Source organism: Genypterus blacodes, unplaced genomic scaffold (assembly GCF_046128005.1).
Source record: "Genypterus blacodes isolate CSIRO-AG114 ecotype Tasmania unplaced genomic scaffold, CSIRO-AGI_Gbla_v1 ptg000156l_1, whole genome shotgun sequence".
Lineage (NCBI taxonomy): Eukaryota > Metazoa > Chordata > Actinopteri > Ophidiiformes > Ophidiidae > Genypterus > Genypterus blacodes.
In genome coordinates, this window is record NW_027466957.1 from 11484334 (window position 1) to 11498655 (window position 14322).

The 14322-nt window shown below is 45.1% G+C and overlaps 1 protein-coding gene across 1 annotated transcript; it reads right to left on the reverse strand.

The window, feature by feature from the left end:
* Positions 1-438: 438 nt before the first annotated feature.
* ampd2b (adenosine monophosphate deaminase 2b) lies at positions 439-9844 on the reverse strand. Its single transcript, XM_076166722.1, has 18 exons — positions 9687-9844; positions 6575-6699; positions 6345-6475; positions 6185-6253; positions 5981-6077; positions 5689-5878; positions 5215-5356; positions 5011-5100; positions 4576-4705; positions 4262-4456; positions 4022-4153; positions 3750-3913; positions 3498-3624; positions 3228-3391; positions 2984-3104; positions 2572-2745; positions 1716-1826; positions 439-1618 (listed from the first exon to the last, which is right to left on the reverse strand). The coding sequence occupies exons 2-18, from the start codon at positions 6602-6604 to the stop codon at positions 1403-1405; spliced, it is 2283 nt and encodes a 760-aa protein (XP_076022837.1). The 5' UTR covers positions 6605-6699; positions 9687-9844; the 3' UTR covers positions 439-1402.
* Between the last annotated feature and the right edge of the window lie 4478 nt (positions 9845-14322).

A 14322-nucleotide genomic window follows, 5' to 3' on the forward strand; every position in this document is an offset into this window, starting at 1 on the left:
AGCACCATGACATATAGGTCACGGCCATTGTTTCAGAGCAGCTTTGCCTCTTTGTGCTGCTGTTGTAGTAAAATGTGGAGTAAATGTTTGACACCATTAAAGCTTCTCATTAAACTTTATGTATTTGAATCTTATGCTGAGAGCCCCACAGTTGTATAGTCACGAGTCTAATGTGGACTGAAAGAATGCACTCTTTGTTTCAGTCCTTTCACACACACACACACACACACACACACACACACACACACACACACACACACACACACACACACACACACACAATATCCCCTAATACGAGACTTAACAACTACTGAAGTTCGCACTGGACGTTACTTAATTTCCGAATACTTTGCATTTACTTTTAGTCAGTGTGGAACGGAGACACGTACTCCAAGACTGCAAGACAATTTATTCTTCTTGGACACACAATTTAAGTCTTTTAAACAATGAATTCCAAACAACACCATAGGATTCTCTGGGTGGATACAGCGCTTGTGGACAGCAGCAGGTGTACAGAAAGAAGGACCATAACTGGAAACAGGGAAGAAAACAGAAAAGGTGCAAAAAACGTGACATTGACGTGTGGTTTTGGCACTGGGTAAGCTCGTTCACAGTGGGAAAAGTGGACCATGTAGCATTTTACTGTGACGGATACATATTGTTCAACATCCACATGTTACCAGATCAGCGCTCAGACACTGGACAAGAGAAACAGTCACAACATAAGTATCACTATAATCAAGATGCTGCAAATGACGATTTCACCAGTAATGAATACAGTGAAGCACTTTCATGCAGTCCTATTGTTCCCAGTAAGGACGATGACATCACAAGTAGCAGCTGTGGGAGTATTTGGTATCACCAGAGGCAAATTCTGCACCAGAAATGATTTTCCCACTAGATACACAGTATGAGGTATTTTCCTGTTACAGCACAAATCTTTGACAAACAGAAAGATTTAAATTCTGAGTGAATTTTTAACATTATGGTACATAGTTAGGTGGTTCTTTATGCCACAATAGTCTTCCCGATTGTCCTCTGTGTTAATTGGTCCGTTTGAGATCCAGTGTGTAACTTAAGCCCGAATGTCACAAGGTCGAAATCTGAACACAAACACACTTATTCAAGACATGCTGCAAGAAACACATACTGGACTTTCTACTGAAATAAATACGCCAAGACACATAACCAATCATCACAATGGCAAATAGAACAATAAATACCTCAAGGGAACAACCGTAAACCGTAAACACCTCTGTTACACAGATTTGAGGTCCTTTCTCATATTGCCACATCACTAACTCTCATTGCTTTAATATAGGCTTTCTCTTCAAAGAAATGATATGTAAATCCCTACAAAGTGCCCGTGTGAAAATATGGAAATGATATGGATTTCACCAGTTCACTTCTCTCCCTGCACAGAGCCCATAGACAGGCTGCTTTCCTCTTCAATAGTCTCCAGCTCATCAGTGCGAATGGCCTGTGTGATCAAATTCAACTCCTCGCACATGGTCTCGAAACGATATGCCAGCCGGATGTCGGGCACGTTGGTGCGTCTGATGTCGTTGCTCGCTTTTCCCTCTTTGATATAATTTGGGCCCAGCCAGGAACTCTTCACCTGACGGGGGAGGAAGAAAAGGTGAGAGTGAGACAGGTGTAAGTGTAGATAGATGAGGATGTTTGCTCATGAGCGAGGCTGAGGCAGAAAGCGATACCTTGTGGGAGAATCCACTCATCAGCACGCTGTTTCTGGCCAGTTCACACATATCACAGGAGCTCAGCTTCCACACCTGAGTTGCGATGCTGTACTCCTCCATCAACGGCTCCTGCAAGATCAGTTCAGAGACAATTTAGGGAATTCTATTGGAGTGCTTATTTTGGGCATTAAACATTTAACATTTAACAACATTACATGCTGGCCAGTGGCCGCTGGGGTAAAGTGCCTTGCTCAAGGGCCCCCCAACTATGGTAATCAATCAATTGATCAATCAATCAAATGTAATCTATACAGCACTTTTCTTCCAAAGAGGCAACTCATACTGCTTTCCAAAGCTGACTGACAAAATAGTAAGTAGGGCCGAATATGGGTCGATTTACAAGCTAATTAACAAAGGTGTAACCATGGACACCACTAGAGGAGCGCACATAAAGATTAACCAATGAAAATGTAAAAACAGTACAGTTAGATAAATAAAAGAGTGAATATAGAGATTAGACAAATGAAATGGAACAAGTTTGCCAGGTCAGTGAGTACAATCAGCCAGAGTCCAATCACTTCCCTCTCTTTTCCCCTCCGATTATTTGTAGAAGCAAAAGCACAAGTGGAACATTAACAATGTCACTGTTGAGTTTAGGTGTGTCTCTAATCCAGTGAGCACAATACCCAGGCCCTTCCACTGGAACACACACAGTATGCTATTAGTTACACTCATATTGGATAGATAAGAATGTAGGACACAGGCTTTTGATTGAAACGGAATTGACACTTTTCACGACAGATTGCAGCAGGAAAAAAGATACTGATGCTAAACTATGTGACGTAATCCGTATCTGCAGCTACAAAGCACTGACCTTTGTGAAGTGAAACTGCAGGGGGTCATCTGTGGACAGAGAGACCATGAGGCCCCGGGACAGGTACTCTGGCAGCGGGTTCCGATGGTAGCTGAGGAACAGGCTGTTGTTGCTGAGCGGCGACATGGCGATTCCTATCTGGGCCAAGTAGTATAGATACTGCAGTACAGGAGCCTGGAGGCAGAAGAGAGAAGTGCACTGATACCCCGGGCCTGCTTCTCCATTCATATCAGAGGGAGAATATGATTAAAGAACAAAGATCAAAGGCTGAGATCATGATATATTCCTGACTCCATCATCTCTGTATGATGGAGGGATAAGCTCTCTCTCTCTCTCTCTCTCTCTCTCTCTCTCTCTCTCTCTCTCTCTCTCTCTCTGTGTGTTTGCAGGTGTTGTGATATTGACTTCACACCTTCCTGAGCAGCAATCCGTGTGATATGTTCTCTGACAGCATGAAGCCGGACACCAAGTGATGGATGGGCCCGGCCTCCCCACAGTGTGGACGGAGCACAAACGTGTTGAATCCCCTCAGCCTGAAAAGAGACACAGAAGAACAACAGGTTGATTGATAAGTTCTGGGCGTGGCACAGAAAAAATAGCTGATTAAAAGGAAATTGACCTTGATCATTCACTGAGGGATCAGTGAAGTTTGTTACCTGCGCACGTGATTCAGCACGGTCATGTTTGCATACATATAGTAGAGGTAGTAAGAATAGGGTGGGTTGTTTTCCTCTCTCCAGTTGCCAGGCAGCGGACTGTCCAGGTTGAAGATGTGTTGCTCTGGTTTGGACTCATCATCAACGCTGTCGAAACCCACAAGCTGCATGAAGACAACAACAACAACAACAACAGCAACAACACATCCATTAAGTGTGTGTGGTGAGTGTTTCTGTACAGTTACTCCACAGTGTAGAGTTCACACGTACGTGCTGGAGGAAGAGGTGGAGCTCTGGGTGGCTGCCTGGGTTTGATGTAGCCTCAAACAGAGGCATGAAAATATTCTCCAGCATCTCCTGGAAGTTGGACAGCTGTTTCTTCGTGTGGTAGACATCACTTCAAAGAGGAACATAAATACATGAATAGGTCCTGTGTGAGATAATAATTGTGTGTGTGGTATATATTCTTACAGCTCCGGTCTATACAGCTCATAATGTCACTCAACAGTCACTCGCACTCACAACAGTCGTGGCACTTGCACAAGCCAGCGCACGTTGTCCGAGTAGACACGATGTTTGACTGCCCACTGGGCCAGTTTGTCCCACTCGTCTCTAGATCGCCCATAGATGGACAGCCTGAGCTCCACATTCTGGTACTTACTCTCCTCCAGGTCAGCCATAACCTCCTGGAGAGCAGGAACACAAAGCGGTCAGCAGAGGGCGCAAGAGCTCACAGTGTGCACTCACGCGTGTTAAACGTTCTCTGGGTATTTGTTTATGCAGCAAGCAAGCACCTTGATGATGTGGCCAAAGTATCTCCCTTCAATGTGGTTGTCAGTTTTGATGAAGATCTCTCTCAGGATGGACTCGCCAATGGGGTTGTACTTGGCGTTGAACTTGTCAAAACGATGAAAAGTGTTTCGATCCTGCAAAGAAAAATGGAACACTTTGTCACGGTGAGTCTGTCAGTCGCTGGTTTTACCGACACTCCTGTCAGGTTGAGTCTCATCGTCGTCTTCAGTGGCATTACTCACTGCGTGCATGTCCAAGGTGTCCACGCTCAGGTCAAAGGCTGTGAGGTTCATGCTCTCAAACACCTCCATGAGCGTCTGACCTTTCCCTCTTTCCACATGAACGATCTCTGTGGCGCACTTCTTCATTGCCCTTTTAATAAAACGCAGGAGGTGTTTCTGATTCATGCAGGCCGAGGCGTGAATGTGTGTGTCCACCTGTGAAACAATCCACACCAGCACGCAAGTATTTCATCAATAATCCAGTCTGGTTACGGCATGCAAATGATACATTTCTTCTTTATTTAGCTCAGTAGAAAACAAATATTTGAGTTCACCTTTCGGATATTATAGAAGTCGCGATGTGGGACCTTCTTCTGCGCTGCCAGCTCTTTCATCTCGTTGAGCAGGATGTGCATTTGGAACTTGGAGCTCAGGTACTGCAGGCGGCGGTAACAGAAGGACTTTCTGTGGCAACAGGGAACAAAAACAAACACTTTTAATCCAAAGTGGGAGACTGTGGTTACATTATTAATGCCTTAAACTTCAGGGACTGTCTGTGAAAAATCATCAATATTAGAGTAAATCTGAGTTTATTCATTTACACTAGGGGAGTCAAACAAGTGATGCAAACAGATACATTGATTCCAGATTAGAAGGCAAACTGAAGTGTTTACTGTTGGAATTATCATAGAGTCTGAACTAAAATAGAGAGAGATTATTGGAGGGAATCACGAGGATGGCGCATCAAATCAACATTCCCGTATCCTTACACTGGTCCGTTGATAATGAGGGCCATCATGACGTTCATATCAGCAATGTACTCCTGCAGGTCGGGGTACGGCAGGTCCAGCTCTGTGCTCCTGACGGCAACATGAACATGTGAGTACACACACACTTTGAGCCTAAACAGGTCCAAGCTCTGATCTTACAGGCATCAAGCATCCATGCACAGGAAGTAAAGCTCTGCATCTCACTTATCCAGCGTGCTCCTGGTTGTGTACACGTGCATGACACCGTTCACCATCTTGCAGCCGTAACCAGCGTCAGGGGGCATGCTGGCGGGGTCCTGGTTCTCATAGGGGTGTGTTTTAGGGGCAGGTGGGTGCATGGTGCCATCTAAAGGGAGATCACAGTGTGTGTGTGTTTGTGTGCATGCATGAGACAGCTTGGCTTGAGGAAGGAGGTGGCAGCAACAGTAGTCTCAATTTCCCAGCCTGCTCAGAGGCGTGTGACAGATGGATTGTGAAGTGTGTGGGTGCACCCTCCTTTCTCTTACTGTACATGACTTGTTTGTAAAATGACATTACTTAGCAGGAACAGAACTGGTATTTCTGGATACACATGCTTACATAACTGTTTCCTAGTGTTCAGCTTGTGAGGCGCCTGTGTGTGTGTGTGTGTGTGTGTGTGTGTGTGTGTGTGTGTAGCTTAGGTGTATGCTGAAATACCTGCAAGGCCTGAGGTCTCTTGGATCTCCTCCTCATACACATCTAAGTCCAGAGGTCTCTCACTCAGCTCCTGCAGGTAACGAGCCGTGGTCCTGCAGAAGCTCTGCAGCGACAGACTCATGTACCTCTGTCTGATGAACAGAGCTTTCACCACACATTTGGCCGCATCCAGCAGATCTGTGAACGGAACCTACAGAGAAGGAATGGAAAGAAGAATGCAGCGTCTTCAGGACAGGTGTGATTTTAATTGGGAGGCAAGAGAATATGTGCAACAGAGAGAAATAATTCCTACCCCACATTTCTCCTCCCCAGATATGGACACTCGCTGGTACTCTCTTTCCAGTTCCCTCTCCTGCAGATCAGAAGCTTGGTCCTGATTGTCAATCAACCTAATCAATAGTGGAATAGAGTGAATAGTGAATAGATTAAGTTCAGGTATTCATGCTCACAAACACAGATTCAGGGCTCATTAACCGTAGCGTCTCGACACACTCACTCTAGGTCTGTGGTGCTGTCAGTCTTCAGAAACTCCTGTTTGGCTCGTAGGAGGATGTCCGGCTCAAACCTGTGAATCAGAGAGGTTCAGTTCACTTTAGGGTCACTGCAGGAGGATCTGACCTGCAGATAGAAGATTTCCTTTCCTCCTCATTCCTTACTTGACATCCTGGCTGATCTGTCGCTCCAGCCGCTGCCGTCTCTCCTCCAGCTGTTCAATGGGGCTGTCCTCAGGAAATTCATAGGGGGCGCTGCGCATCTCACTCTCTGCCAGGCTGCGTGAGAACAGCTCCTTCACACAGGGACACAACACGCTCTGTTGTAAAGGTCTAGAAATGTGACTTTAGACAAAATCTCTGTTAGTTTAATGCGCAAATAGCAGAGCGCTGACCTCGGCAATCTCTTTGTACTTTCCGTCCATGGATGTGCGCAGGTCAATGGACTGTTTCAGGGCCACAGGGATCCCAGGCAAGGAATGCTGGGAAGTGAGGAGGTGGCGTGGACCACGGAGATCGACTGGAGATAATGAGAGAAACAAAGACTTACAAGCCGTGAAAATGCGCAAAGTTAGAGAGGCTTTCATTCTATTATACATGTAACTGTGACTTAGACCTCCGGCAGTGAATACCCAGCACATAAAGGCCCAAGTATCTGTTCCATTTGCTCAAAAAGTGAAGTGACTGCACGCTCTTGCTGTTCATCTCTCAGTCGGCCTTGAAACAACCGTCAAAGTCTGAGCTCCACGGCAGTTTGCGCCTCGAGACACAATAGGCCTTTGACGTGGAGAGCCCATCAGCACGCACACGCCAGCTAATACCCTCCATTGTTGCCACCGAGAAACTCGAGATTTATACAATTTGAGTTCTCATGGAAAGGCGAGATGGGAATAACAGAGCACACGGTGTCTGAAAAAACGACTCGGGCCAAAGGCGGCTGTGAGCGGGGAGGCTGTGAAAAGGTAACAATGTGGAAAGCAGAGGTCAGACATTCATCAGGGAGGGAGATAGAGAGAAGGTGGAGAGAGAGAGAGAGAGAGAGAGAGAGAGAGAGAGAGAGAGAGAGAGAGAGAGAGAGAGAGAGAGAGAGAGAGAGATTTAACAGTGAGTGGGCAATGATATTAATCTTCCCCTTGGAACTCCACACCTGCCACTGAAATATTCATCTGCCGCTGAATATTTAATCCATTGCGTGCTAGGATGTCTGCAGGCCTGTTGCCAGTGTTTATATTGCTCGCACACACACACGCACACACACAAAAGAGCCAGGGCTGTGGGACACACATTACACTCCACTTGAACTCGAGTCACAAGTTTGCTGACTTCTGACTCAACTTAACTCAACCATCCCCAAATGTAAGATTATTAAAGCATAGAGAAAAATTACACTTAACATAAAGATTGCAATATAATCAAGTGTGTGTGTAGTGCTGTATGATATACTGTAGTGTACCTGGAAACGCTTAACACAACATCTGTGATCTGTGGAGTTTAGTTCTTGTGACTGACTCGTGGCTCGCCTGTGTTGACTTTCAGTATGACAATAAAGCATCAAGTTGTCTGTCTGCTAGATGTGTGTTGATTAATGAAGAGCCTGATTGAACACAAAGTGCCTGTGTCTCCTCTTTGGGTAAACAAAGGAGAGCAGGGAGGCTAATTAACTAGGATCTCCATACGCAGCTTCATTATGGGAATAACAACAATCAGTGCTGTAGACTGAATGATGATTAGAAAAGAAAAGAAAAGAAAAGAAAAGTAGAGTCAGTGGCATGTTCATGACCCAGCAGGCACATATCACCTTCTGTTTAACACTGACCAATCAACACGTCCAACTCACCACAAGGGAACAACAGGCTGCCAAAAGTGTCTCAGATCACTACAATACTTCAGCAAACACAGAGAGGAATCGCAAACTTGTTTTCACGTGATTCAATCTTATAACTTTCATAATATACTGTATGTGAGTCAGATTGAACAGATGAACAGATTGGATTGTGACACTTTAATATTTCCAACATCAGTGATAAGGAAGCAAAATATTTGAGCTTGTTTCAAGAATCAGACAAATCAATTCCTAACCCTAACTAAATGTGATCCCCACTGCATCTACCAAAGACAGAGCATCCGATGCTTCCATACCACAGGAAGGAGAATGTCTCTGATGTTATCATGCATATGGTTTGGCCTTGATATCAGCAGACGGTTGACGTTGAGGGAAAGATGCTACCAGTGGCAAAGACATACAGGCTGGACCGCTCTGATTCCAAGCCTGGCAAAGCTCAGCGGGCCTGGAGCGAATCCTATCTTTGGCTCGGATGCATCGACCATTACATAAGGAATCATCCAGCACAGTTTGACAACAAACCACTCAGAGATGAAAAGCCTGTAATGCTTCACACCAACGCGTGATGATTGAATGACACCTTTATAGATCTCAGCTTTGTCTCTTTATTGAGCTGTGATGCTTTATCATGTTCCTGATGCAAAGAGTACTTGAGTACTGTATAACCTACATAATGACTTTACTGCCCTTTACTCTACATACATTTACTGCTAATGTATGCTTTTATTATGATTTGAGTATTTCTCCCACAGTGTGTCCTCATACCAACAGACTAAATCAAGACTTCAATTCTGAGACAAATCAACAACAACAGAGCGGCTCATGAGCCTCAAAAAGAGGCCAGACGGTCTCGGCTTGCCAAGTGACTTCCAGCCCATTTAAAATTCAGCAGCAATACAGAGTGAGGAGAGACCTGAGTCCCTCCTCACACTGAAGACACAAAAAGAGGTCAAAGGTCAACAAACAACGACTCAGTTTTCTCTGGCAAATTCTAAAATTGTGGAGAAAACATAATGAATTATTGATCATTGTTAAAGTACCAGTAGTACTGATATCAACATGTTAAGCAATAACCCAACCCCATATACAGCAAATAAGCCCAGGTCTGAATTACACAACTGAATTTCTCCATTTCAATCACGTTCCACTGTTGCAGACTAAGTCAACAAAATATATTGATCTGCTCTGCGTCCCAGGCTGCATCTTGATCCTGACACCATCAACAAAACACACAAGAAGACTGTGGGCCAATCAATGGACACACATCTTCCTCAGCACACTAAAGGCAGCACTGCTCAGGGCTGTTACACAAAGACATCAGGGGACAGTGGCAGCGGGGTGGGGTGGGGGTGTTAATGTAGTTTTAGTTTTTGGGATGGATGCTTGAGAGAGAGAGAGACAGACAGACAGACAGACAGACAGACAGACAGACAGACAGACAGACAGAAAATGACCCTGTCTGTTGTGTGTTGTCCTTTCACGCTGGGTTAATGTGATGGAGAGAGAGAGAGTGAGTGAGAGAGAGAAAGAGATGGAAACAAGAGAGGGAAACTCTGTTAGATGACACAACACACACATTTGCTCTCGCCTAGACCCACACTTAAACGCAGATTAAACACACAATCACCCTCTCTGTTCCCCTCATCTGTCTCTGTCATACATACACAAAGCTGATCCAGTTGATCCATGTACTCCCCCTCACATCCTACCAGTGTCTGACCCCCCTCTGTCTGCCTCCTGGATCAGACCAGCTGCCGTTGTTCATGCAGCCTCTGGAGCCGATACTCCTCATTTTAAAGCTTGGAATGTACCACAAAGGGCAGAGGAGTAGGGGAGGGGGAGCATTTACGCCACCGGTGGACATGGAGCCTCCCCCAGTCAACAACATCATCCCTCCCGTCTTCTCCCCCCACCTCCCTATGTTTTGCAGGACGGACCATGTGTGCAGGATGTTTATGTGTGAACACAGGCAAGTGTGTTTGTGTGTGTGTGTGTGTGTGTGTGGATAAAATGGTGCTGACCCAGCGGTGAGGTCTGGGATGTCATGGTCTCGTCACCGTGGCCTGAAGGAGATGAGTGTCTAATAAATGAGAGCTACCCTGCATCTCCTCTCACATGAATGGAATTAAAGGGCCAGCATGTTGTCTCCATTATCGCCACATATTAACTTTGTTTCACTTTGAGACAAGAATGCGACAAATCTGTAATGCACTTTCAATGGTGCAGTAACTTGATGCGTTCAGTCACTGCACTGCGGTCAAATCTTTCTGCTTATCATCATTTTTGCCCTGAATGTAAATACGTTCTGGATAACATTGTCAACCTGAATGCCTGGATTGCGAAAAATGAGCCTAAAAAATGTGAATGTCTCAATGTGTTTGTGCATTTCAGCATGAACACACTCAGAGGGTTTTGGGGCCGCACATGGCCGCTGATTTGGATCAGTGATTCAATCACAGCTCAGCCAGAAAACATTCTAGACGAAATAGGAGGAGACATATCAGATAAGCCACCAATTAGTTTGACCTTTGACCTTTGGCCAAGTCAAGAACAACCTGAAACGACCAAGGTAGTTATGTTTTTGCCTTGTGTGTGTGTGTGTGTGTGTGTGTGTGTGTTTGTGTATTAGCAAATTTAGAATTTAATAGATTTTTGTTTTGTGGAGAGGTTTGTCATGAGCCGAGTTGATTAGTAGACACATATATTAGATTTTACAGTATATTTATTATCATTATCGTTATTATCATTATCATTATCATCTTCATCGTCATCATCATCATCATCATCATCATCATCATCATCATCATTATTATTATTATTATTATTATTACATTAGCTCTCTTCGTTGCATTGTTGAAAGCTCTAGAATTGGCAGCTGCATCCCGATCCACATCAAAATTGAGCAAATTCTTCTCTGGCTCAGATTTAAACCCTACAAACAAACACACACACTCACAAACCGGGATGGAACACAACCTTGGCAGTGGCAACAACAACGAGAGAGGTTACGGTCAATGTTTCCCTGAAACTGGGACGATATAAACAGATTCAAGGCCAAATTCAGTCAAATGTAATGTTAGTTCTTTATGACCCCCTAGGTTTTATTCAGGAAATAGAATCTTACTAAATGTCGAGAAACTTCTTGAACATTTAATTGTAGTCATTTATTCGGTCTGACAAGAGCCAATCCTCACAGGCAGAGGCAGAGACCTGGCTGACTGCTGAGTGGGCGGCAGCAATGTCAGGGAAACTATTCACACATTCACAAGTGGTTCAACCCCCTGCTGAGTTCAGCCATGCACCCTGTAATGAAGCTACGCCTCAGCACCTCAGATAATGACAGCACACAAGAAAAAGGGCCATCCAACAGACATGAAAGAGGTGAATGTGTCCGTATAGCGATTCATACCATTCATACCTCATTTCAAAACGATCACTAATGAAGCAGCATAAGTGTTTCTGGATAAATGTTCAAATATTCAGGCAGTTATTCAGATTAGGCTGAATAACTGAAACAAATCGGAAGTGTGGATGAGGATTGATGGACACATTCATAGTACAAATAGTGTCTGTAATGAGTGAATTACTTAAATTATTTATTACATGCCTTCTTGCTCTTAGTACGCACAGATTAAATTATTAAATTTTGGCTGGTCAACTAAACATGCGATGTCATATCTCTGTGAAACCTAAATGTATTCTATGTGCTGCTGCTGCTGCTGTGCCTCTGTGGGATTGGGTCTGATGCTAAACGCTACCTAACCTGTTCCACTAGGTTGCTGTGATGAAATATCATGTTCAAACACTTGATGATGGCTGTTTGTTTTGAAGCTGGTGTGTGTGTGTGTGTGTGTGTTGTCATATGGTGTGTAAAATGAGGTGGTTCTTTTCAACAGAACGATGGCAGATATAAGCTTGGAACCTCTACTGTGTGTTCATCATCGTTTTGCAGGTATTTTCAGATGAATTTCATTCAGGGTGTGCAGCGTTTCACACTGACTCACTCTGCGTCATTACTCATGTAATTATTCGGGAGTTAATTGTTTTCACAATGGGGAGAAGACGTAATAACTGGAAGCAGCTGGCTCAGGGGACGAACGGATGGACACTCAGAATGCTGATAAGGAAGATCTACAGGCTCCTGTCAGGCTTAGCGGCCACTTCCTGAAGGAGAAGAAGCACAGCCAGCTGCTACAGGGACGCCTGGTCGAGCAGACAGGTGCAAACCTCCTGATCAAGGCTCCAACGTCACAGGTTTGGGCAGAGCTTGAAGAGCAGAATCTGCTATTCCAGGAGGAGATGGAGAGGGAGAAGATCCGTGCTGATGAGGCTGATCGAGAGATAGAGGCACGAATCAAGACCCTGGAGAGAAAACTGAACGACAACACGGCAGCGGCTTTGGTTAAGCTCCGAGAGGCCGAGGCTTCCATCATGAAGGAGGAGGACAGAGATCCACAGATGAGAGAGGAGCTGGCTGCTCAGAGGAAAGAGCATAAGGAATTTTTGCTTTGAATCTGGCTAAAGAAAGGCTAAAGAAATCCATTCTGGAGAAGGACTATCACCTGAAGATGAGAAGAAGAAGATCGTCATGTCGGACCACTACAAAATGGTCACCAAGGCTTTATGCTTTTTCCAGGAAGTTTCTGGAGACCTACAAAGAAAGACGTGAGGAGCTGCTGCAGACAGAGCGACACCTGGCCGAGCAGATTGAGACTAACGCCTAAATGAATGCTGATGTCATCCAGGCCCAGCAGAACCTGGAGACCCATCGGCTGCACCGGGAGCAGCAGAGGAGCGGTCATCTGACAGGCATCGCTCATTGCAGGAGAGACTTGGAGACAAAACCATGGAGCGTGACACACCTGCCATGATGGATAATGTTGCTGAAATGAAGCAGCTATTAGAGGAAACCACCCAGAGGAACACCTCCTCCTCCTCCTCCCCCTCCCCCTCCTCCCTGTGGAAGAGATTCCTAAAGACAAAAAAGAAGTAATAACATAACAGCAAGAGAATAAGATCTCCGTGTGTCTCAGCGGGGTTCCTCCTGGGTACGACTAAAGAATTCACAATCTTCTCATTCTCCTCATTATATTATTGTTTAATTCAGAATAAGATGTGAACTGAAAGTAACGACTAAGATAAAGTACAGCAGCTTGATTTGTGGAAACTGATGTTCTAATATTAGCTATCCAGTACAGAACAGTTTTCTATGTATTTGTAATATTGGTGGTGATGGTATTTGTGTATAGGATGATTTATTGGTTCATGTGTGAATTCTAATGAGGATGTCCACTGTTACAGACCAGGGGGACTTTAGTGATGATGACTAGTCGAGTGGGTAGAGCTTCCGCTTAAGAACCGGAGGGTTACCGGTTCGAGGCCCCGCCGAGGTGCCCCTGAGCAATGCACCGAACCCTCAATTGCTCCCCCCTCTGCGAAGGGTGGTAATAAATGTAATGTAAGTCGCTTTGGATAAAAGCATCTGCCAAATGATCGTAATGTAATGTAATGATCAGTTTATGTAATTGCTTGTTCTGTTAACAACATGCCCACAGGTTGCATTTACTCACAAAATCCTGTTTGAAGCACATTTCACTCTTGTTTCCCAAGTTCCACTGCTTGTGTGAAGCTAAACAGGAAGGATCTTAAAGAAAAATAATGTTTGAAATCTTATGTAATCATTTGAAATCATCTATTTGGGACAAGAAAAACATTCCCGAATTCCAGAAAATTTAGCTTGCTTGCAGCAGCATCTCCATCGCTCAAACTGTCCACGTGTGCTGACTTGATATTAGAGGAGCAGCAGGCTCAACGTGTTGGTGCTCTTACCTGCTGTGCTGGCTGCGTACTGCAGGCTGCCCCGCTTCCTGAAGAGGGAGTGGGTCTTGCTTTTGGCCCCAGCGGATCCAGGAGGCAGGTTGGAGAAAGAGGATGAAGAGGAGGGAGAGGAGGACATGTTCCCGGCGCGTAAGCTTCAGCTTGGTGCAAAGGGGAAAAACGAGAAGCTACTCGAGTCTGAGCTGCAGGCTGAGAGAGGAAGATGAAGAGGAGGAGAGAAGATGTAGAGGAGAGGATGCTGTGAGCTTGGGGGGTGTGTGTGCGTGTGTGTGTGTGTGGTACGTGCCTGTCAGCAAACTGGTTGGCCCAGTGTGCGGCTGTGGACCATCCCTCTGCAGCAAAACAGGCCCCACCCCCCTCAAAACACTCCCACACGGCATGAGCAGCAGCATATAGTGTGTGAATGTGTGTATGTGTGTTTGTATGCTCGCGTGTGTGATGCTCAGCTTTCCCCTGCCACTC